Here is a 24,679-nt window from a genome sequence, read left to right as displayed (position 1 = left end):
CAGTCAAAGATCCTTTTCAGTCTTTTTCTAGCCCAGCTTCCTAACAATTTCAGTTACTTTTTGTAGCTCTTCTAGGCCAAAAACGCTTCACAGGACCTTCACCTTGCATTGTGTTTTCTCGGTAATACTAAAGTTTTATGACAAACGTCACATGCCAGATTCAGTATTTCAAAGATGGCTCCATTAAAGAGGTAGATGTGAATCAGTAGCTTGGTGAGCTGTTCTTAAGTGGGCTTGTCAGTTCAGTTAGTGACTTCTTTGGTGAGAAAAATCATCCTTGTTGAGATCGTCCATTGAAAATCTTGTTTTGAAATTTAAAGTCCTGAAGCAGAATAGTTGATAGAATGTTTTGTTTATATAGTTTGGTAAATCATCTTGACCTTGAATCCTTAATATAGTTTTCAAATCAAGATGCATTTAAATCTAGAATACCTTATAATATACTAGGAAAAGATAAACCCACATCTAGGTATAATATTGTTTGTAATTGTAAAAAACATTGTATCAGGCATGAGAAGTAGCTAAAGGCTACACATTGAGATAGGGAAACTAACTAGCCTTCCAGCAGCTCTTGAATTATATTTTCAATGTGGCTTTGTTAAGTTTTTTTGAAAAACATCAGTTTTTCAGGACATCAGTCCTAAGTTTCAGGTACAAATAAGTACATATTGTTCTGGTTTGCTGATACTGCCTTTTTTGCAAAACACCAGAAATGCATTGGCTTTTATAAAAGGGGGGTTATTTGGTTACACAGTTACAGTCTTAAGGCCATAAAGTGTCCAAGATAACGCATCAACAATCGGGTACCTTCGCTGGAGGATGGCCATTGGTGTCTGGAAACCCTCTGTTAGCTGGGAAGGCATGTGGCTGGCATCTGCTCCAGAGTTCTGGTTTCAAAATGGCTTTCTCCCAGGACATTCCTCTCTATGTGGCAGCTCCTCAAAAATGTTACTCTTAGTTGCTCTTGGGGTGTTTGTCCTCTCTTAGCTTCTCCAGAGCAAAAGTCTGCTTTCAAAAGGCCATCTCCAAAATGTCTCTGTAAGCTGCAGCTCCTCTCTCAGCTCCTGTGCATTCTTCAAAGTGTCCCTCTTGACTGTAGCAAGCTCTTCTTCTGTCTGAGCTTATATAGTGCTCTAGTAAACTAATCAAGGCCCACACCGGGTGGGCAGGGCCACACTTCCATGGGAATTATCCAGTCAAAATTATCACCCACAGTTGGGTGGGTCGCTTCTCCATGGAAACACTCAATCAAATAATTGCAATCTAATCAACAAAATACTTCTGCCCACACAGGATTGCATCAGAGATAATGACATAGTACATTCAAACTGGCACACATATCTAGTTGACTTTCAGAAGTACTTATTGACAAAATTTTATGTGCAAGGGCATTGTTCTGGTTTGCTAATGCTGCCGTTATGCAAAAATAACCAGAAATGGATTAGCTTATATAAAGGGGGTTTATTTGGTTACAGAGTTACAGTCTTGAGGCCATAAAGTGTCCAAGGTAAGACATCAATAATAAGATATCTTTGCTGAAGGATGGCCAATGGTGTCTGGAAAACCTCTGTTAGGGGGGAAGGCACATGGCTGGTGTTTTCTTCATTTGCTCCCAGGTTGTGTTTCAAAATGCTTTCTTCCAGGATGTTTCTCTCTAGGCATCTGGGGGTAATCTCTTAGTTTCTCCCAGGAAGACTCTGGAGTAGCAAAAGTCTACTTTCACTGGCCGTCTTCAAAATGTCTCTCTTGGCTGCAGCTAACATCAGAGGTCTGCAACTCCAAGCATGTCTAAGCATCAGCATCAGCAAGCGTCTGGGCCTGTGTGGCTCTCTTTTAAAGTACTCCAGTGATTAAATCAAGACCCAAGTTGAATGGGTGGGGCCACACCTCCATGGAAATAATCTAATCAAAGGTGTTACCCACAGTTGAGTGGGTCGCATCTCAATGGAAACAACCTTATCCAAAAATTCCAACCTAATACATCTACCCCCACAAGACTGCATCAAAAAAACATGGCGTGTTGGGGGGCATAATATGTCCAAACCAGCATAGGCATTAACTGTAGTCATCTTTATTATAGCCCAAAATTGGAAAAGATCTACATTTCTATACTGTGAAATACTCAGCAGCCATTGAAAAAAAAAATGAGCTAAATCTATTTTCAGTGACATGGAAGAAAGTCAGATTGCAGAATTTTATGTTTGTATTATTCCGTTTATTTAAGGATAAACAGACAAACAAAAACCCCATACATGTATGGATTTTTGTATTTTTTGTTGTTGACCAGAAGCCATTCCCTCTCCTGGTAATAGTGCTCTGATGTTCCTATGTGGATACATTCTCTTCCCCCAACTCTGAGTTCATATTTTTCTGATGGTGTTGATGCACCACCTCTGGCTCCAGTGGAGGGTCTCTGAGTCAGGCCTAGTCATTCTGAGAAGCACACATCACTGACCTCAGTAATTGATGCAGGGATTGACACTAACAAAAATTCGGGCCAGGATTTGTGTTCCTCTTTTGAGAGAGCGGCGTACTCTTTTATTGGTTGTGCACCTAGACAGTAGTCATCTTGGGCCATGTGGAGCTCAATAATGAAGCCAATAGGAGAGTAACCAGGGACTGATTACATTGTATCCCCAAATCAAGCCTCACCAAAGACTAGTATACTGCCAGACTTTTCCTATCTAGTAAATTCTCTTTTGCTTAAATTGGATGGACTTGGACTTTTGTTCATCTGCACCCAAATGAGTTCTAATAAATGTGTTGTGTGTGCAGGTATTATGTTTATAAATGTATAGAAATTTGGGACATCACACATCTAAGTGTTAACAGTATTTATTTTGTGGGAGAGGAGTGGGATTGGGAGGCTGTCCAGGGGGCTTTTCCCTTTTTTATGCTAAATTAGTATTTTAAAAATTTTTTACACAGACATCTAAGAAATAAATGAAAAACAAAATTGGGGAAGCCCAGAAAATAATACTACATTTCATAGCCGGGGTATAAATTAATTTCAGTTTTTCTTCACCCTTTTTTCCTTTCATTATTTTGAATTACAAAATTTATTACGTTGTTGCATTTTAAGTACTGATAAACATAGGACTAAAGATGATTTTTAGAATCCATTATTCTTTTGCATGGACTCTACTCTCTGGCCCTGCTAGTTTTTTCATTGTCCTCTGCACATGTAAGTCACATTCCAGACAGCTTTTTTCCTATGTTTTCTCACAAATGATGGTCAGAGAAAGGCTTGAGTAGTATCTCACTTAAGATATTCTAAAATATTCTTTCCTTTTAAAAAATTTATGGGTACTTACTGTCAAAACCAGCCATACTTTCTAAAACAATAGTTAACGCGTAGTTTGGCAAAGGAGTTTGTACTGTCCAGAAAATATAGTTTACCCTAAAATGTTAAGCTTTTAAAACATTTGGGTGGTTTACATAGAGAAGAGAATATTTGCAGTTGATACTGTCTCACAGAATCTGAGTTGTGATATGCAGATGTATATCTTATAATATTCCTATTTTAAAATATTTATTTGGCATTATAACAGAAATGAGAATTCCATTTAAACTTTCCAGATAACTTTATTTGAATATTTTGATGAAAAATTGGCTAAAATATGTTAAATAATTTTGTGCCTTCTTAAATAGAATATTCTTAGTGTAAGTTTTCTGACCTGACTTTTGGGGACTTTATGATCTTTACTAGTTTTGTAAAGTGTTGGAGAAGTGCCCTTACAGACTATTGATGTACAAACGACTTCTGCTGTTAGGCTAAGTTATTTTGACTGGCTAAGAATTTGTGGAGTTTTATGCTCTTACCCCCCTTTTTAAAAGATAACTTTTGCTCTTCCCCTGCCAAGGGACTCTCATCATCTTCATTTGATGGAGTTATTTAAAATCATATTTTTATACCGAATATCAGACTTCGGGATGTTTGTTATTTCACAAGAAAAATATAATGTAGATGTTTTGAAATGGACTGATGGTATTTAGAAATATCAAAATCCATAATTTTCTATCAAAAAATATATTTTTAAATACATATTACTGTAAGATATAATTTGCCTTTTGTAATGAAACCCATGATAGTCTCCTCTTGACTATATATAGTAACAGAAAAACTTGGATATAGATAATCCAGAATGACCACAATATGGCATTCTGGCAACTGGAAAACAACCATTACTAGGTGTGTTTAAAAAGCTTTACATGCTTGAGCCCCACCCTCAGATTCTGATGCGGTAATGCGCTCCATATATTATTATGATTTTTTTCACTGGTAGAAAATCATTCCCTAGGAAATCTTCTCAATTGATGTGGTATATATACATCAAGAATCATTGACCTTTTTAAAATTTTATTTACTTTTGAAGAAAGTAATACAGTAAAACAATTTAAAGTAAAATTTTTTAAATATACTTTAAAAAAATACTCTTTAGGTATAGTATATACAAAAATTTAGTAAGCTAGTACCCTTCTCATTAATTCGTTACTGGTTTAGTATTTAGCAATTATATATATTTGAAGAATGTGTTTCTTAGACCCAGACAAAAGGATTAAGTTTGAGAAATACTAAATGTAAAATAATTTAAATAAGTTATTCTCTCAGTAAAGAATTTCTTAAACAGTGAAGTTCCTAGGTTATTTAGGTTAATTGCAGTTTAAAGCTGAGACCTTTGAGAGTATAAATTCTGATGTTATAGACGGAACTTAATGTGAGTCACACTTTTTCTTAGCTTTATCTAATTTTACCTGTTATCAATATACATATTTAAGAGTAGTAAAGTAAGAAAATATAATTCTAATACACAGTTTGGTATTTTTACTACTGAACTCTCAGTACCCAGATTCCAGTCTCAGCAGTATACTGTCACATCTTACTGTTTTACTGTCTTTTATTCCTCTGTAATTTGAATCAATGTCTCATACATGATAATCACATATAGTAACAGTAGAACCTATGATTTATATGGCACCTTACATCTTTACGTGAGTTTTCTCATTTAATCCTCACAACAACCCTGTGAAAGAGGTAAGGGAAGTACTAATTTTCTCCATTTTACAAATGAAGAAGAAACTAAGGCACAGCAATTGAGAGTTGTCTAACATAACTATAAGCCAGTAAGTGCATAAATTAATGGAAGCAGAGAGTATTGGGTACGTTCTAATCTGCCAAGGCCTTTCCTTGTGGCCACCTTCCTGAGTTCTAGGGACAGAAAAACCAAATGACCAAAAAGGTAGGGAACTAGAAAGGTAGTAGTGGACTTTGGGACTGCCCCAGGGAAATGTACTATCCTTTTAATTTCTTTCTTTTTTTTTTCTTTTCTCATTGGTTAGCAATGAAAACTTGTTGTGGTTGTTAGGTAAATGAAACTTATTTTAAACATAGCTTATCCTTGAGGCACTAAGAACTAGAAAATCTGGAGAGAAGACTGATAGGATTCTTGCAAGGCAATAGCTATGGGATCACCTAAACAAATGAGAAAGTTAATGGTACAAGAGTTAAACCATATGTGTGTAATTGGAACTTAAGTTTTCAGGGTTACCTTTTTAAGATTTTTAAAATCTTAAAACTTACAGTTTGGGGGCTTATCCAACTGTGTTTTTTTTTTTTAGATGAGAAAACTGAGGTATAGAGAAGTTGAAGCTTGCCGAAAGTCACAGAGCAGAGCTAGAATTAGAGCTTGCATTTCCTGACTCCCAGATTAGTGTTACTTTTACTTCAGTCTATTACTTCTTGGTAAGCTTATCTTGAAATATTTAACAGGTCTTTTGTATCTCTTATTTATGTATTTGATTAATATTTGTACTTATGTCAGAATGAGCTTAAAAATATGAAATTCACGGATGCTTTTGTGACAAAAATGTTAATTCTTTGTTTAATTTCAGGTGAGTTAATATGGGAAAAATCCTGGTCTTTTGAAGATGCCTCAGCACATTATTGTTTCCTGTTTAAATTGCAAATAACTTCAGGAGTCTTTCAGGAAAAAAAAAATTGATTTTTTTGCTTAATCATGCCATCTGAACAGAAACAGTTCTTTTGTGATGAAAAACAAACTACCATAACAAAAGATTATGGTTTGAAAAATGAGATATTTGATACTATCAGATCCAAACCTAAACCAAGTATTTCAGAAAGTGGTTTTCATCATAAACTAAAAAATGTGAAAATTGACTTGCCGAAGATAAATATTCCAAATGAAGTATTATTGAAACATGAAATTGATAAATACAGAAAATTATTTCAGAGTAAACCACAGACTGCAAGAAAATCTGTTACTATTAAGGCTGTAAACTGTGAAGAGGAGTATGTGTTGCTCAGTAAGTCTGAGAGAGCTGAAGAAGAGGGTATAAAAATGTCTGCAAAAATAATCAATTTCAGTTGTTCAAAATGTCAAGACAGCACTCGATATAGCCCAAACGATTTGCAGAAACACTTTCAGATGTGGCACCGTGGTGAATTACCTTCATATCCTTGTGAAATGTGTAGCTTTTCAGCAAATGACTTCCAAGTATTTAAACAACACAGGCACACCCATAGAAGCACATTAGTAAAATGCGACATTTGTAACAATGAGAATGTATATACTTTATTGAACTTGACAAAGCATTTCACATCCACACATTGTGTTAATGGTAATTTTCAATGTGAAAGGTGCAAATTCTCCACCAAGGATGTTGGCACATTTGTTCAGCACATTCATAGACATGATGAAATTCATTATAAATGTAGTAAATGCCATCATGTGTGTTTTACCAAAGGAGAACTTCAGAAGCACCTTCATGTTCATTCTGGTACATTTCCCTTTACTTGTCAGTATTGTAGCTATGGTGCCATCAGGAGAGAGTACCTTGTAAGACATGTTCTAACTTTGCACAAAGAACATTTATATGCAAAAGAAAAACTGGAAAAAGACAAATATGAAAAAAGGATGGCAAAGACTTCAGCAGGTCTTAAGCTAATACTGAAAAGATACAAAATAGGTGCGTCAAGGAAGATATTCTGGAAACGTAAGAAAGTTAATGGAAATGACAGAGGTATAGACAAAAACACACAAGTGCTTAAAAAAATGAATAAAACACAGACTAAATATGAAGACCAGAGACGTCTTGTTCAAGAACATTTAAATGAAAAAAAGGATGACAGAATATGCTGTGAGAAGAATAATGATAAACCCACTGAGTCAGAGTCAGAAAAGCCAATTCTTCTGTCAACTGGGCTGTGTAATAGAGCTGAAGAGGCAGCAAATTCTACTTCAGGTTTCTTGAAGACGGCTGTGCAAGTACCTACAATGATAATGGTGAAAAATAATAAACTAACAATTCCCTCTAACTACAGTGCTAAGTTTATGCACTTCAAGATGGTGGATGGAAAACAACATATTGTAATAAAATTGCTGCCAACTAGTAAACAGAATGTATTTTCACCGGATTTGCAGTCAGATGCTGCAAAAAACAGTACTGCCAATTTGCAGCCCCAGACTTTGCATGCCACTGGAGTAACAACTGAGTTAAATGACACAGATTACATGAAAGCAACTATTCCATTTTCATGTTCACTGCCCAAACTTTCTGGAAAAGTAACGTCAGAAAAAGAAATGGTTTTGATATCTCAGACGAGTAATAAGCTTCAGTCAGTGGAAGATAAAAAAAGTGTATCTTCTTTGCCAGCAACATCAGAATTGGTTACATCAGTGAAGTTGACCACGAAAGTTGAAACAAGAGATAATGTTGGCTTATGGGGAAATCATATTACTCAGAGTCACCCACAGGTTTCAGCTGCCACCATTAGAAGTCCAGATAAAGTCAACTATACTGTCAAGCCAAATGCATGTAACAATGGAGATATGCATAACTATTGCATTAATTATGTCAACTCTGAGTTACCTGTTGAATCTTCTAACCAAGGATCATTACCTTTTCATAATTACTCAAAAGTGAATAATTCTAATAAGCGTCGTAGATTTTCAGGAACAGCAGTGTTTGAAAATCCTCAAAGAGAATCTTCCTCAAGCAAAACAGTTGTTCAGCAGCCGATAAGTGAATCAGTTTTATCCTTGGTGAGGAAGGAAAGCTCAAACCCAGATAGTCTGTTAGCATCTATTAGCCTTTTAAATACTAAAGATGGTACATTAAAAACACAGGCTGAAATGGAAGAACAGTATGTTTTAGAAAAAGGACGAAACAGTTTTGGACAGAACCTATACACTAATGAAAATCAAAATTTGGAGAGAGTGGCTGAAAAATCTGAATGGGATGACATTTCTAGTGTTGATTCACCTATGATGCCTAGAATCACATCTGTTTTCTCTCTCCAGAGCCAACAGGCATCAGAATTTTTGCCACCTGAAGTAAACCAGTTACTTCAAGATGTATTAAAAACAAAATCTGATGTAAAACAAGACTCTAATAACACTGCAGTTAAAGGCCTGCCACTTCATTGTGACCAGTCATTTCAGAAACATGAGGAAGAAGGCAAAATCGTTGCATCTTCCAAAGACCCGAGAGTGCAAGGCATATTTACAATTCCATCTGGCAGTGTGGATATTAATATGCCTATAAATGATGTAAATTTAAAATATAGTGGAAAAGAAAAACAAGTGCCATCAGTGTCACAAGATCTGAGAGATTCAAAGACACCTAGAATTTCAGGTATTGGCACATTACTTAAGACTCAGTCAGATGCAATAATAACACAGCAGCTTGTAAAAGACAAACTACGAGCCACTACACAAAATTTGGGCCCTTTATATATGCAGACTCCAATTCTAAATTCAGAACAAAAAAAGACTGTATTTGTTCAGACTCCAAAAGGCCTTTTTGTACCATTGCACATTGCAAATAAGCCTGGATTACATGTTGTTTCAGGAAGACCACTTCCAGTGGTTAATGCACAAGGTGTACCTGCTTCTCTTCTTTTAAATAAGAAACCTGGGATGATTTTAACTCTTAATAATGGGAAACTTGAAAATGTTTCCAGTGTTAAAACTGAGAGTGCTCAAGCTTATGGTGGAACTATGACAAAGGAGCCTTGCGAAACACCTCTTTTAAAGGTAGAATCAAACAGTAATTGTCTTACACCTGCACTTTGTTCCAGCATTGGTAGTTGTTTGAACATGAAAAGTAGCTCAGAAAATACTTTGCCATTAAAAGTCCCTTACGTTATCAAAACATCAGCAGATTCTTCAGTGAAAGCCATTCCTGCTCCTAATATGCTATCTGAGCATCAGGGCAGTAAGTTGAATGTCTTGGATTCAGTAAGACAGCAGAACAAGGTTTTGCCAAAACCACCTCTTTATACCCTCTTGCCTGATGGCAAACAAGCTGTTTTTTTTAAGTGTGTGATGCCAAATAAAACTGAGCTGCTTAAGCCTAAATTAGTCCAAAATAGTACTTATCATCAAAATATGCAGCCAAAGAAGCCTGAAGAAAGACCACAAAAAATATTGCTGAAAATTTTTAACCCTGTTTTAAATGTGACCTCTGCTAATAATCTGTCGGTAAGCAATTCTGCATCATCATTGCAAAAAGATGATGTACCATCTAATCAGACTACAGGAGAGCAGAAAGAGCCAGAATCTTCTAGAGATGCCTTCCCTTTCTTACTAGATGATTTGATGCCAGCAAATGAAATCGTGATAACTTCTGCATCATGCTCAGAAATTCCTCAGGAGCCAGTGTGTAAGACTAACCAAACAGAGACCAGAGTATTAAGGTGTAAGACAGGTTGTCCCCATGAGAGAAGTTTCAGTAGAAAAAAGGCTCCCCCCAAAAAATGTTCAAGAATAAAATCTCATGCAAGAAGAAAAGATTCTGAAACTGCCTTTTCATCTAGAAACAGAAACTGTAAACGAAAATGTAGGGACAATTACCAAGAGCCTCCTAGGAAAAAAGCGACATTGCGTAGAAAGTGTAAAGAAAAGGCTAAACCTGAAGATTTCCATCAAACATTTGGACTTTGCAGACCTAGATTTTCCAAAGATTCAGTTAGAACTTTGAGGCTTTTCCCCTTTAGTTCCAAACAGCTTGTGAAATGTCCTAGGAGAAACCAACCAGTTGTAGTTTTGAATCATCCTGATGCAGATGCACCAGAAGTAGTAAATGTAATGAAAACTATTGCTAAATTTAATGGACGTGTACTTAAGGTTTCATTGTCAAAAAGAACTGTTGATGCTTTACTGAAACCAGTTTATTGTATCTCTGCTGAAACAACTTACGATGAATTTGCCAGGAGGCACAAAACATTTAAACCTCTTAGTCAAGTGAAAGAAAGATTTGTGTTAAAATTAACACTCAAAAAGACAAGCAAAAACAATTACCAGATTGTGAAAACTACCTCTGAAAATGTTCTGAAGGCTAGTAAGTTTAATTGTTGGTTTTGTGGTAGAGTGTTTGACAATCAGGATATTTGGGCTGGTCATGGGCAGAGACATTTAATGGAAGCTACTCGGGATTGGAATACATTAGAATAATTTACCATAATTATCAACAAAAAGAGAAGTAAAATTGTCTTTGAGGAAAACACTGGGTCGAATTATAATTCAGACATTTTCCACTTCAATATAGTACCGAAAATAATAATTTTTAAAGTAGGTTATGTTTCAGTGACTGCAGAAGTTTTATGGGTGAAATTTGAAAATGCAGCCACTGTGTGCTTAAGTTTTGAAAGAAACTAGTCACAGTGCAAATGTACTTGATTTAATTTTTTTAAATGTATTCTTTGGAAGTTAGGGTTAAAGAAAATTTTGATAAAACGGCTTTGTTTTCCCAATTTATATTGAAATTGTTTGTGACTCGTTAGTAGAGGGTGATGGTTGACAGCCCCATTACCTCTCTTCTTCCACCAGCCTTATTAATCTGATAAGTATAGCTCCTCTGAAGATGGAGAGCTCACATCATGGAAATGAAGGAGTTTTTCATCATTTATGCAGGTACTGAGAGTTTGAATAAAGAACCTACTCTACATCTGATAAATACAATTCTTTTTGAAGGGTATAGCCTCCTTTGAAAATACGTTTAATCCACTGTAGTTACACCTCATAATGCTGAAGAGTTTTGGTCAAGTAAAGCTAAAGCAGGTTTTTGTTGAGTAAATTTGTTTTTTATAAAGGTGTGTCCCATGTCAGAGATTGGAACACTCTCCCAAGATAATTTTCTTACTCTTTCTAAATGGTTATGATAAGCATTGCAGTAGATGGGCATCCTAGACAGAAGAATTTCGTTTTCTTGGTCTAACTTAACATCCAGTTGAAGACCTTCAGCATATTTTTGAATTGATTATACTCCTCAGTGATCCCCATGCAGAGAGCTGTGCTCATGTGATTTAAGTTGTTCCTTCCCCATAAAGGAAATGGCCATTTTTTTCTTGGTTACCGTGCCTTTAAAAGAGAGTTGACGTTGAAGCACTTCAAAGGGAATGGCTTTTCTTGAAAAATTAAAAATTAATCTACAGAAACAATGTTTTGAAGCAAAATTAGCAAAGCAAATCAGGTTTTTGTCTGTTTAATTACTATATTAGTGTCTCAACATGTCTAGTTTGGAACAGATCGTTTTTATTAGCAACTTTTCAGTGTGACTAACAACCCAAAGGAGATTATTTACTGATTGTTGACGGTAAAAAATGGGGGAGCATTTATAGCATACTCAATGGCAGTGCACAAAACTTCAGGACAGATTCTTTAGGGACCTACCCAACAGGGAAAGTTTTTAAATGGGTGTTTTTATGACAATGAAAGCATCATAGGTTTAAATTTTCCACTTTGTAAGTTTGTATCAAATTTTGTTGGATCATTGGATAGTGGAGTTCTTATATTGCAGAATTACATTCTATATGATTTTTGTTACATTGTTACTACAAGTATTACGGTATTTTCATTGATTGAATTAAAACTTCAGGGCTTCTTTTCTGTATATAACAGAATTTAAACTTGTATATATTTTTGTAGTTTCAGTTTGATATGTAAATTTTGCACAGAAGGTTTTTGACGTCAAAAGTTTATTTTCTTTCAGTTCTGTGCATGCACTAATAAAACTGATTGTTTTATTTAAAAGGAATATGTAAGACTATACCCATGTTATTTTCTTGTTTTTATTTCAGAATAGAATGTTTTTTTTTTTGTAAATTCATTTTTCAGGGATTGAACACTATTGTTAGCAAGTGCCTAAAAGATGTGAAACAGTTTACAAATGTCAACTGTAACAGTAGGTCCCAAATGGGCCCATTTCCCCAATAGTTTTATTTTCAGAAAAGCCATATGTAGATGCTTCAAGCTATCTTGCTATGCACATTATACCTGTACTGTTTTTGTGCTGTTTGTCTACTTTCTTAGTGAAATATTTTTTGTACAAAACTGTAAAATTGTTTCTTAAATTGAGCCTAAGAATGGAGTTGATTCAAAATATGCAGTATATATTAATAACGTGTATGGTGTTTAAAGATTGGCAAACATTGCTAATTCTGTAACAAATTCTTTCTTCAATTAAACTTAAGGTTGTGTTTATCCAGGAATGTTTTTACTGTGCTAAGATCTAATGGGAATTTCATTCTAAGTGGAAATATTTAGATTTCAAAGTCTTTTTTTTTTTTATGCTAGTGAAACTATACATAATCAAGCATGGAATTTTCTCCCCCAAAATCATAGGTGAGATTCTGTTTGAGAAGGGTAACATTTGCCAAAATTTGTCTTCCATTGTGCTTGCAAATTAAGCCATTAGAGAGGCTTGAGCAGTTTAGTACCCTAACATCAAGAAAATTGAAATGCTTCGTTATGGGTAGATCGTTTATAAGATATCTTCTGCTGTGAATAGGGTGAACAGAGAAGGAACCATCTTGCCAGTATTTGAAGCACTGTAAAAATACATTTCTTGGTCAGGATAGCAATACAGTAAAGAAATCTAATGTTGAGATACATACTGACACCTCTTGCCTTAATATTTTAAAAAGCTATTTAAAATAAGTTCATGACCCAGATATGCTCTTCTATTTTTGCTATTCTAGATTGCTCTGAAGGAGGCAAACCTGCTTCGAGCTTCCTATTTCCAGAGCAGATAAACAAACCTTCATAACCTTTTCTTTCCTCCTGGCGGTAACTGAGCAAAAAATGACCCTTGAAAACATGGTATTCACTAGATTGAGGTTCTTATTACAAGAGATAGAGTTTTTTTTTTGCAATCCTAACTTCTGGGTCAGGAATTTAGTTTTTTCATGTATATATCCATTGAATTGGACTTCTTGCTATTTGGCATTCATGTAAAAATATTCATATATATGCAAATATGTATATGAATACACGTCTGTATTTTCTGTGTTACTGAGTGTTCAGTCACAGATTGAAATTTAATAGTTTTTATGAGAAAAATTATTCATTGGGTTTCAGTGATTTTTTTTGTCTCTAAAGGCACTGATAGTATATAGCTTAGGCTTCACATTTTCTGTTGCGACAATTCTAATAATGCCAAAGCAGTCATAGATGATGTGTAAATGAGTGAATGAGTGTGTTTTAATAAATATTTACAGAAACAGGCAACAGTCTGGGTTTAGTCCACAGGCCATAATTTATTAACCCTCTGCTTTAATTTCCTCAAGGGAGTGGGTCTTTTACTAAAATCAGTTTAATACAGTTTGTGAATACCGGCTGTATAAAAGAGTTAGAAAGTATAAAAATGAAAATGTTTATATATAAAGTTCCCGGTGTTGTGTGTGTGTGTATAAAAATGAGAACATTGTAAATATAATAAAAATGATTAATGGAAAAAGTATAGATTATTTATGTTCTAAAAGTAATGCAATTTAGGGAGAGATTAAAAATAAGATCAAGAAGGACTGCTGTGATTATGTCCAGGTAAGAAGGGAAATAGATCTAAAAACTAGTTCTTTCTGTGATGTACAGTACCTGTTAAGAGAAAGCCTTACAGGTGTTGGGATGAAGGATAAGAAATTTCACAGTGGAAGGTGGGGTGAAGGTGGAATATTTTGCATTAGTTACAAATAGCTAACTTCTGGTTTTTTTTTTGTTGTTTGTTTTTTTAAGTGCATTTCACCATTGAGTGTCTGCTTCCTTAACTTGGGATATAACTCATTTGGGTTGGAGTATTGAGCTCTGTTTCTTGTATTGAGTACCTGGAGGAGTAAGGGAAAAGTAATCATTTTGAAACACACCCAGAGCATCTGTTCCAAAAAAGAACTGTCTTCAAGGGAAACTGTTTTACCAGAGTCTAACCAATGTGGTGGGAGGGGAATACTGAATTCCAGCCCCCTCTGCCCTTTGATATAGAAAGAAAATACCCAATTCAAACTCCCTCTAGCTTTCCTGTCTTGTCTTAGAGGGTTAGGGGAAAATTTGCTGAGAAGCACTTGTGAAAGTGACAGGCTGAGGGCACAGGCTCACTAAAAGATGAAGACCAATTGATAAAGGTTATACAGCATTTCCCCTCCCCTCACACCTAAGAACTTCAGTAGGGCTCCTGTATAGTAATGAGATTACAACTGAAAAAAGCTGCAAGGCTGAGAATTTAAGCTTTAAGGAGTCTCTAAGAAAACCCAAAGACAACAGGAGACAAAAACACCACAAGAAGTCTTAGCCTGTAACACCTATAGCTATGGCAAAAAATAATACACAGCCTACTCAGATGAATGTAAGAGGTCACACTAAGTGTCTGTTTACCTCAGTTTCTTTTACCAGGTGCACCATGTCTGATATTCAACAAAATATTACAAAGTGTATTTAAAGGCAAAAAACAGTATGAAGGGGACAGTGGAAATCTAAGAACCATACTCAGATATGGCAGAGATGTTGGGATGATCAGACCAGAAATTTATAAATATGGTTAATATCTGTGATGGTTAGGTTCATTTGTCAACTTGGCCAAGTGATGGTTTCCAGGTGGTCTGGTCAAGCAAGCACTGGCCTAATGGTTACTGCAAGGACATTTGTTGCTGGTTAATAAACCAGAAGGCTGATTTATTAAGTCATCAGTTGACTGCACCTGTGACTGATTACATCAACAAAGGGCATGTCTTCTGCAATGAGAGAATTCAGTCAGCTAGATTTAATCCAATCGTTGAAAACTTTTAAGGGAGAAAGAGAGGACCTTCACTTCTTCAGCTAGCCAGCGAAGCATTTCCTGAGGAGTTCATCAAACACCTTCATCAGAGTTGCCAGTTCGCTGCCTGCCCTATGGAATTTGAACCCATCCTGCCCTATAGAATTTTAACTCGTGCATCTCCACAGCTGTGAGACACTTTTATAAAATCATATATTTACAGATATCTCTTGTTGGTTCTGTTTCCCTAGAGAACCCTAACCAATACAGTCTAAGAGCTTTAAGGGAAAAAGTGGACAACATGCAGAAACAGATGTGTAATATAAGCAGAGAGAAACTAAGAATCAAAAGGAAATACTAGAATTCAAAAGCACTCTTAACAAATGAATGCTTTTGATGGGCTCGTCAGAAGACAAAAGCTGACGAAAGAATCAGTGAGTTTGAAGAAAGAAACTTCCAAAACTGAAATGCAAAGAGAGAAAACAACAACAAAAAAAGCAAAACAGACTACTCATGAGCTGTGGGACAAAAATAAAAGTTGTAACATAAATGTAACGGGAATACCAGAGGGGGAAAATGAGAAAGGAACAGAAGAAATGCTGAAGTAATAATGTATACAAATTTTCCAAAATTAATGCCAGTCATCAAACCACAGAACCAGGAAATACAAGGACACCAAACAGGATAAATACCAAAAAAATCTACATTTAGGCATATCATATTCAAACTACAGAAAATCACAGAGAAAATCTTGGAAGAAGCCATAGGGTGGGGGGTGGGAGGGACGGTGCACCTTACCAGTAGAGAACAAAGATAAGAATTACATTGTACTTTTCCAGAAACCATGCAAGCAAGAGGAATGGAGTGGAATATTTAAAGTATTGAAATAAAAAACCAGCTACCTGGAATTTTGTACCCAGTGAAATTATCCTTCAACAGTGAAGGAGAAATACTTTCTCAGGTGAGCAAGCATTGAAGAAATTTGTTGCCAGTAGACTTGCCTTGCAAGAAATGTTAAAAGAATTTTTTAGAGAAAGAAAATGATAAATGGTCAGAAACCTCGATCTACAAGAAGGGAGAGTATTCAAGAAAGAATAAGTGAAGGTAAAATAGAAAATTTTATTTTTCTCATTCTTAACTGATCTAACATATACCAAACAAGAGCAACAATATATTGGATGATTATAGCTTATGGATAAGTGAGATGATTGACAGCAGTTTTACAAGGTGATAGGAGGGAGGAATGGGAATACACTGATAAGGTACTATCTGCACTGCATGTGAAGCAGTGTAGTGCTATTCAAAAGTGGACTTAGATGAGCTGTAGGTGTATATTGCAAACTCTAGGGCAGCCATTAAAATAAGTTTTAAAAGAAGTATAATATGTTAAGAGTGAGAAAAAGGAATCATATTAAATGTTCAGTTGAAACCAGAGAAGGCAGAAAAAGTGGAAGATGCAATGTATATAGTGGATATTAATCCAACTATATCAATAATCACCTTAAATGTGAATGGTCTAAATATACCAATCAAAGGACAGACTTCCAGAGTCTATAAAAAAACAAGACCCAACTATATTTGTCTACAAGAAGCCTACTTTAAATATAAAGACACAGAGTAAAAGTAAAGGAATGGAGAAAGATATACCATGCTAACACTCGTCAAAAGAAAGCTGGAGTAGCTATTTTAAGTTCAAACAAAGCAGATACCTGAATGAGGAAAATTATCAGGGATAAAGAGAGAGCATTACATAATGCTAGAGGTCAACTCTCTAAGAAGACATAACAATTCTTAATGTGTTTGTGCCTAACCACAGAGCTTCAAAATACATAAGGCAAAAACGGATAGAATTCCAAGCAGAAATAGAAAAATCCATTATTGAGGCTGGAGACTTCAACATCCCTCTGCCACTAACAGATCCACCAGGCAGAAAATCAGTAAGATATAGTTGAACTGAAGAGCACCATCAGTAAACTTGACCTAATTGACATTTAATGAATACTTCATTCAACAACAGAATATACATTCTTTTCAGGCTCACAACAAATATTCACCAAGATAGATCATACCCTGTGTCATAAAACACACCTCAATAAATTTAAAAGGACAGAAATCATATAAAGTACTCTCAGACCACAATAGAATCAAACTAGAAATCAAAGACAGCTGGGAAAATCCAAAAATATTTGGAAATTAAACAACACACTTCTAAATAACATATGGGTCAAAGAAGAAATCTAAAGAGAAATTTTAAAAATGCTTTGAACTAGATGAAAATGAAAGTATAACATCTAAATGTGTGGGATATGGTAAAAGCAGTGCTTAGAAATTTATAACATTCAATGCATATAGTAGAAAGAAGAAAGATCCAAAATCAATAATCCAAGCATCCTGCTTAGGAAACTAGAAAAAGAAGACCAAGGTAAATCCAAAGTGAGCAAAAGAAAAGAAATAGTAAAAACATAGAAATGAATGAAATTGAAAGTAGGAAAACAACAGAGAAAATCAATGAAACCAAAAGCTGGTTCTTTGAATTGACCAGTAAGATTGATAAACCTCTAATCTGGCTAGCCAAGAAAAATGAGAGAAGACATGAATTACTAATATCAGAAATGAAAGTTGGGACCATCACTACTGATTCCATGAACGTTAAAAGAATAATAGAGGAATATTATGAACAACTCTTTGCCCACAAATTTGATAATTTTGCCCACAAATTTGATAATTTAGATGAAATGGACTAATTCCTTGAAAGTTACAATCTACTATAAGGAGAAATAGATAATTTGAATAGGCCTGTAACTATTAAAGAAGTTCAGTCAGTAATTAATAATCTTCCAAAGAAGAAAGCACCAGGCCCAAATGGTTTCACTGATGAATTCTATCAAACATTTAACAAAGAAATGATACAATTTCTCTACATCTTCCAGTAAATAGAGGGAACACTTTCTACCTCATTTTATGAGGCCTTGTATTAGCAGTTGATCAGGTTCCTTATTCTCAGCAAAATGCCTTGACTCTTTTAGGGATTTCATTTGGCAAAATTTGTTGATATTCCAGTGTGTGGCATTGGCAGAAAAGGTGAAATAGGATCACCTTGGTTGATTTTGGTGTTTGATTTGAGCATGCTTTCCTTCATAAATGGAAAATTGAGAAGTCATATTTTAAGATCATGGCTAGCCTTCCCATCTCATTTATCCATTTTAACAAACTAAAACAGCCCTCTTATTACCCCTGCTGCAATCTAGTTTGCAGTTTTCCCACTACAAGGAGAGAGAGCATTCTTGAAACAGAAATAGAAAACAGCAACTGAGGGGTTTGTTTCCTTCTTCAGCTGCTATATAATGCATTTCTCTCTGGCTAGTGTCTCCTTTTCCATCACTGAACTAACTGTGGAGGAGTATTAGCCCACGACCGTGCCCTTCCACCCAGCTGGAATGGGTCACTTTGGGAGGAGAGAGGGGTTGGGGCAGAAGAGGTTGTTAGGGAGTCAGGGTCACTGTGGTGGTAATGGAATTAATGAGGCTTTACTTAATTAGAAAAAATTTTCCATATAGCACTGAAGGAAACTGAAAAACTAGAGAACTGATACATCATAGTATAAATGGATGCTTTTGTCTGAGAAAATATTAACCGCACTTTCCTTTAAATTGTGGATTGTGAGCAGTCCCTTCTGGTACATTCTAAATGATTCCATTATTTTCCTAAAAACTATCCAAGAACCTTCCCATACAAAATTTTCCAAACCCATTTATACTGACTTGTCGAAAAAATTATATACATAGTAATCATGAAACTATATGACATCTAAAAATACGATTATATTTACAAATAAGTCTGACTTACTCTGAAACCAATACTTTTTAGCCTTTTAAAATCCTTTCAGAGATTGCTATCTTATTCATTGACCAAGTGTGCTCCCCATTTAATATTTGAATTTACCTTAATTAGCTGCTTTATCATTTCAGTGCTGTCTGAAGAACACAGTTAAAGAAAAAAAGCTTTGATTGGTGAAGTCTAATACGTTATGGGATTACCTAAGACCTTGGACATGGCTACTCACAATGGCGTCTCTTGTTTCTCTTAGTGTTCACAAGTATCGGCTTTTCTGCCCTTGTTCTGTGGGAATGTTTCCCCAGGAACTGGCTTTTAGTTTAGTTTTGCCCTCATCCGATTTTGAACTTCATGTCAAGTTGGAGGTCCACTTAACAGACATGCAGATACAAGAGGGTATCATTATCTTTAATTAGCAAACAAATAATATAATCCTGACTTCTAGAAAGTTCATATCCATCTACGTGTCCCATGGTTTGGAGCACTCACAAAAAAAGAACCAATTCATCCTTCTTTTCTGCTATTTAACAAATACACAATATTATTATTTTCTACACATTAAAATTCCAACCAAGACAATTGCCAAGCATTGACAGTGGACATACCAGCCACAATAGTGCACCAGTGACTGTTGTGGTCAAAACTGCCAGCAGCTTTATTTTATCCAAGAGTATGACTTCTTTATTTTGAAAATAGAGTGGTATTTTCTTACGTTACTGAACATACTTTCACATGTTTCTTTTAAATAAAGATATTTATTTGGAGAATATTAGTAGCATGTTAACTAATCTTCACAAAATATTAACAGTTCATCTGGTCAGGCAATAGATAGAACAAGTCCATGTGAGCTGCTTCTAAAGAAATGGATGATAATTTCAAATAGCTTCCTCCATCTTCTGTTTTCTTACTAGATGATTCACAGCCCAAAATATGAAGTTTTAAGATGTTTCCCCAAAGGTAGAAACTTGGAGAAAATGTTTGAAACAATGATGGTGACCTTTTTTTTCTTTTTTCTTTTTTCTTTTTTTCATGAAACTTTAACTGCGTACTTCAGTCTTGTGGAATCCTTTGTGTTATTCTGACTGTCGATGAGAACCAGGGGACTATGTTGATGATTCTTGATTATTTCAGCAACACTTCCAAAGTACTGAAGCAAGAAAACACAGATGAATTATACACTGACATTTATATTAACTTCAAGCTCTACTCCTATTCTTCAAAGCCCGGTTGAGATCCCACTTTCTCCTACTTTCTCAAGTTAGTAAAATTTTCTAGTTCTCAGCTAACATTCTGTCCAAAAAAGTCTAGTTTAACAAAAGCTGTAACCTACGTAGCCTGGTCTTTCTTAACAGTCATTAAGACTAAAAACAGTTGATGGGCTCAATTAGCTTAATTACCTGGAGAAATTACTTCACTGAGTGATGATTTAATATTTTAATATTTTGCTTTATTTAGTGTTAAATGTGAAATTGTGATAGAAAGAGGCTGTCAGCATTCTTTACAAGTCAAAGTTTATCTTTTATGTTACTAAGGTAAAAGGACTGATATAATAAAGTCTCCCTTAAAATTTAGTGTCAGGAACATGTTATTTCCCAGATAAGCTTATGTTTTTTGTTGTTTGTTTTTTGTATTGTTTTATTTTGAACAAGTAAGAAAAGCTTTATAAACTCTGTTTCCATTTTTGCTGTAGCAACCAGTAAGCTTGGTGCTCAATTTGTGTCTAATTAAATGAACTATTTCATACTAGCCTCTCACTATACATATTTATTTTTCCATATTTTAATTCCTGTTGTCTATGGTTTTTTTTTTTTTAAAGTTATCACAAATCTTTTATGAAAGTAGTAATCATCTAAGTTTTAAAGGAAAGATAAGGTAAATGTAACACAGACCACAAAATGAACTGCATTAGTTATACAAAAGTGTTACAAGGAGTTGAGGTTTGAATCATGTCCCCCACAAAAGACAAGTTCAGCTCCCACCTCCTGTCCTGGTTCTATGGGTGTCCAAATAGGACCTTTGAAGATGCTATTAGTTAAGGTGTGGCCATACTAAATGAGGGTGGGCCTTAATCCAATATTGCAGAGTCCTTATAAGCAAAGGAAACTGGATACAGAAGAGAAGCCATGGGGAGCAGCCAGAAGCTGGAAGTCAATGGAACCCAGAAGAGAAAGAAGATACTGCCACATGCATTGCCATGTGACAGAAAAGCCAAGAAACCCCAAAGATTGCCAGCCACTCAGAAGATAACTGATCCCAGGTGGAAGCAAGTCTTCTAACCTCAAAATCACAAGGCAATAAATTGTTGTTGTTAAGCCAATCCATTGTGTAGTACTTGTTTTAGCAGCTAGGAAACTAAAACACAAGGTCACAGTGGCAGTTACCAATATATTTAGAGCCATTTTTAAACAAGTGTTAATTGCTTTGCAACTGTGCCATTAATTTAGTAATTACTATAAATTGAATTTTTAAAAAAAATTATGGGAATATATATACAACACAAGATTTCCCATTTTAACCTCTATTGTGTGGACAATTCAGCAATATTAATTACACTTGCGGTATTGTGCTAACAACACCACCATCCATTACCAAAACTTTTCATCACCCCAAACAATAACTGTACCCGTAACAATAACTCCTCATTTCCACTCACCTCCAGTCCCTGGAACCTGAAATCCACTCTCTGTCTCTATGTATTTGTTTATTCTAGGTATTTCATGTAAGTGAAATCAGACAATATTGGTCCTTACTATCAACTAATTTAATTGTCTCTTAATTTTTCAGATAAAGACTACTGGAATGAAAGTTTTACAAAACCTTTATTAATTATTTGGGTGACTTCTGACTATCTATTGACTCAGTAAAATAGGATACTGGCCAAATTTTTCAAATTAAATAACCATTGTCTTTTAGATAATTGGGTAACATTAGGTCAGGGAGGAGAGCGAAAGACAGAGACCTTCAAATACCTTTAGTCTTGATTCCTAACTTTCTCTTCTTTCAGCCCTCTTTGCAGTTACCAATGAAATTACTTTATCATAAATCCCACAAGACATTCAGTTTCTTTGGCATAGTATGTTGTTAAGTGGATACAGTTGGGAGTTAAATATATAGGCTGCAGGGCAGGGAAATGGACTCGCCTTGATGCATGATCTCTTTGAAGTGGATTCCAAGAAAAAAGTGTGTTCTAAACTCAAGAAGCCAAGGAGAGCATTGCCTTACATAACACACAAAAAAGTCTCATTCTGTCTTCCTAGTGCCTGAATACATTTGAGTATTTCTCTATTGTAGTGTTGGAAATTGAAATGTTTGAAGTAGAGAGGGATGACTGGAGTTGAATTATATTTATGGTTTAATTGAGAGAAGAATTGTGCACAACTTAGTTGCAGTTTTCCCGCAGTTCTTTTTTCTCTGTCTACACTAATTCAGTATATTTGAGATAATCATATCTGGATGGGAAAACAATATGTTCAAGTAACTCAAAATCTTGTGGCCTATAAAATAAGGCAGACAGTTGCCAAAGCTATAAAATTACTGAGTACTGTATCAGCACAGCACCAAAACAGCTGCCTGAAATGTTAAGCATTTAACCCATCTGTTACTTTTTCTACACATATCCAAATATAGACACACACACAGACTTTTCAAAATATCCACATGGTTGACATCATGTAATCAAAGTTTTCATTTTCCATTCAGAGGTACAGTTATGGGAGATGTGATTTTTTATTATACCTAATTTAAGTAAGAATGTTAATGGACTCTGTCAGTGCTCCCAGTTGCTACTGTAATACTATAGTACTTATTTTGATATCCATAGACTGGATATGTTGGAAGGGGGTAAAGCTCCAATCTATTCACTTTGAGGTAAGGATGAAGACTCTAGGCTAAGATGAGTTCCTTTTTAACATGGTTTCCTAGAAGGACAGGGAAGTCTAGAGGCACTTTTAGGAGCCCCAGATTTATCCAGAAAGAGTATCACTCCTTTTCTGGAGCATCCATGGATTACTGCAGCACATATTGCAGGGCTCACCATAAAAACAGGCTGGCTAAAGTGGGATATGGTAAGCATTGAATTCAGTTCAGATTAAAGAGGAGTTGATGTTTGGTTAGTATTAAGGACATGTTATGGATTGAATCATGTCCCCCACAAATACATTCAAGTCCTAATGCTTGGTCCTCTGGATATGAACTCTTACAAATAGGATCTTGGAGGATCCTATTAAGATGAAGCTAAATTGAATCAGGGTGGGACTTAACCCAATATGACTGAAGTCCCTAGAAGCACAGGAAATTTGGACAAGGTAGGAGGAGTGAGGAAGAGACAGATCACCATGTGACAGAGGCAGAAACAGAATAATGGAATGCTGGCAAGCCACCACCAGAATGCTACTGACTTCATAAACAGCATAGCCTTCTGACACCTTACGTTTGGACTTCTAGATTCCCAAACTGTGAAGCAATAAATTCCTGTGATTTAAGCTAACCAGTCTGTGGTATTTGTTATAGCAGTCCTAGCAAACTAAGACAGGACCTATGTAACAGTTTTTTGTTGTTTGTTGTTGTTTTTGTTTTTGTTTTTGTTTTTTTCCTGGCTGCAGGCCCATAAACTCACTCTGGTCCAAGGGGTATACTCTAATGTTTCAACCCCACAAGGTTTTGGGTTTCCTCTGGATCCTTCTCTGGTCACCAACCTGAGTGTCTTGAGTACAGATTCTAGGTCTTGACTTTGGAGCTCTGGACCCTGGTGTTGATTCCTGTGAACTTAATTCTACTTGACATTTCAACCTTGACTTATATTTCCCCCTGGACTAAAATAGTGGGTCAGACAGACTCCACTGAGCGGCTGGATGAGAGAGACCAGGATGTAGCCTTAACATCGCAATGGTCTTTACTCCTGTCTATTCTCCCATAGCGTGTATTTCCCGAATATAGTATTTTATCTTGTTCCCCATTCATAACATGTGTGATGCCATTGTGCTCAATACATACTTATAGAGTTGCATTAGTGGAGAAATTACTGACCTCTTCACCATTTTTCTTTCTGCCCAAAGCATACTGTTTTGTTGCGTCAATAAATCGTACAGGAATATTATACACTCTCTTATTAAAGAATACAACTAAGGTATATGGCTGTTTGGAATCATGGCCAGAGCTTTTCCGAATAAGAAATGATCCATCCTGTTTAAGAAAAGAAAAGAGTAATTAAGGTTAGTATTACTTATATTCCCATAAGTTAGAAGCCAATTTATGAAGAAAACTATGTTATATTCAAAAGATGATTATTTACATAATTTTCATTACTGATTAGAGTTTGTTTTTTTATTTTCTAAGAAAAGACTTCAGAAAAAAATATGCTAATAGAAAATCCTTAGTGAGGTCAATGGTAGCTATCTGATGTGACAAATAAAATCTAATGTTTATAGGATTTAGAAATGTGTGAAGAGATACATTAAGATCAAAATGAGAAGGCACTGTTGACCTAGGAACCATATCCACAAGTTGCCTATGAATTGGAAAAAAATCAAATTCCATTCAAAACTCCTGTAAGAATAAAATGGAATTGTGAATCAAAACATTTCAGCTGATGAAAATTCTTCCCCAAAAACTTATATTGAAGCAGAAAAGAGGTGGGGATAGGTAATGGGGAGTTAATGCTTAACTGGAAAGGAGTTTCTATTTGGGGTGATGGAAAAGTTTGGTAATGGATGGGGGAGATGGTGCACAACATCATGCATATACTTAACACCACTGAATTATATATTTGAATGTGGTTAAAAGGGGAAATTTTAGGTTGTAT

The 24,679-nt window shown here is 35.4% G+C and overlaps 2 protein-coding genes across 6 annotated transcripts in view; one reads left to right on the top strand and one right to left on the bottom strand.

Moving 5' to 3' along the window:
• The window catches only part of ZNF518A (zinc finger protein 518A), an 89,927-nt gene that overhangs the window by 12,558 nt on the left and 52,690 nt on the right, over window positions 1-24,679 (top strand). For 2 of the 5 annotated variants that reach the window (XM_037805167.1, XM_037805165.1), the window contains 2 exons: window positions 5,620-5,743; window positions 5,893-10,934. In XM_037805167.1, coding sequence (XP_037661095.1) covers window positions 6,018-10,475 — 4,458 coding nt within the window. In that variant the 5' untranslated portion in view covers window positions 5,620-5,743; window positions 5,893-6,017 and the 3' untranslated portion in view covers window positions 10,476-10,934. Of the gene's footprint in view, window positions 1-5,619; window positions 5,744-5,892; window positions 10,935-19,933; window positions 20,673-24,679 lie in introns of those variants that run through there. The other 3 variants (XM_037805166.1, XR_005212028.1, XR_005212029.1) reach the window with 3 other exon arrangements.
• The window catches only part of BLNK (B cell linker), an 87,900-nt gene continuing 82,487 nt past the window's right edge, over window positions 19,267-24,679 (bottom strand). Inside the window, exons 16-17 of the mRNA XM_037805171.1 lie at window positions 23,905-24,060; window positions 19,267-20,026 (exon numbers count right to left, since the gene is read on the bottom strand). Of these exons, the coding sequence (XP_037661099.1) occupies window positions 19,907-20,026; window positions 23,905-24,060 (276 nt within the window). The 3' untranslated portion in view covers window positions 19,267-19,906. The remainder of the gene's footprint in view (window positions 20,027-23,904; window positions 24,061-24,679) is intronic.

This window comes from Choloepus didactylus, chromosome 15 (genome assembly GCF_015220235.1).
Source record: "Choloepus didactylus isolate mChoDid1 chromosome 15, mChoDid1.pri, whole genome shotgun sequence".
In the NCBI taxonomy this organism is placed as follows: Eukaryota; Metazoa; Chordata; class Mammalia; order Pilosa; family Megalonychidae; genus Choloepus; species Choloepus didactylus.
This window is presented reverse-complemented; position numbering and strand designations above follow the sequence as displayed.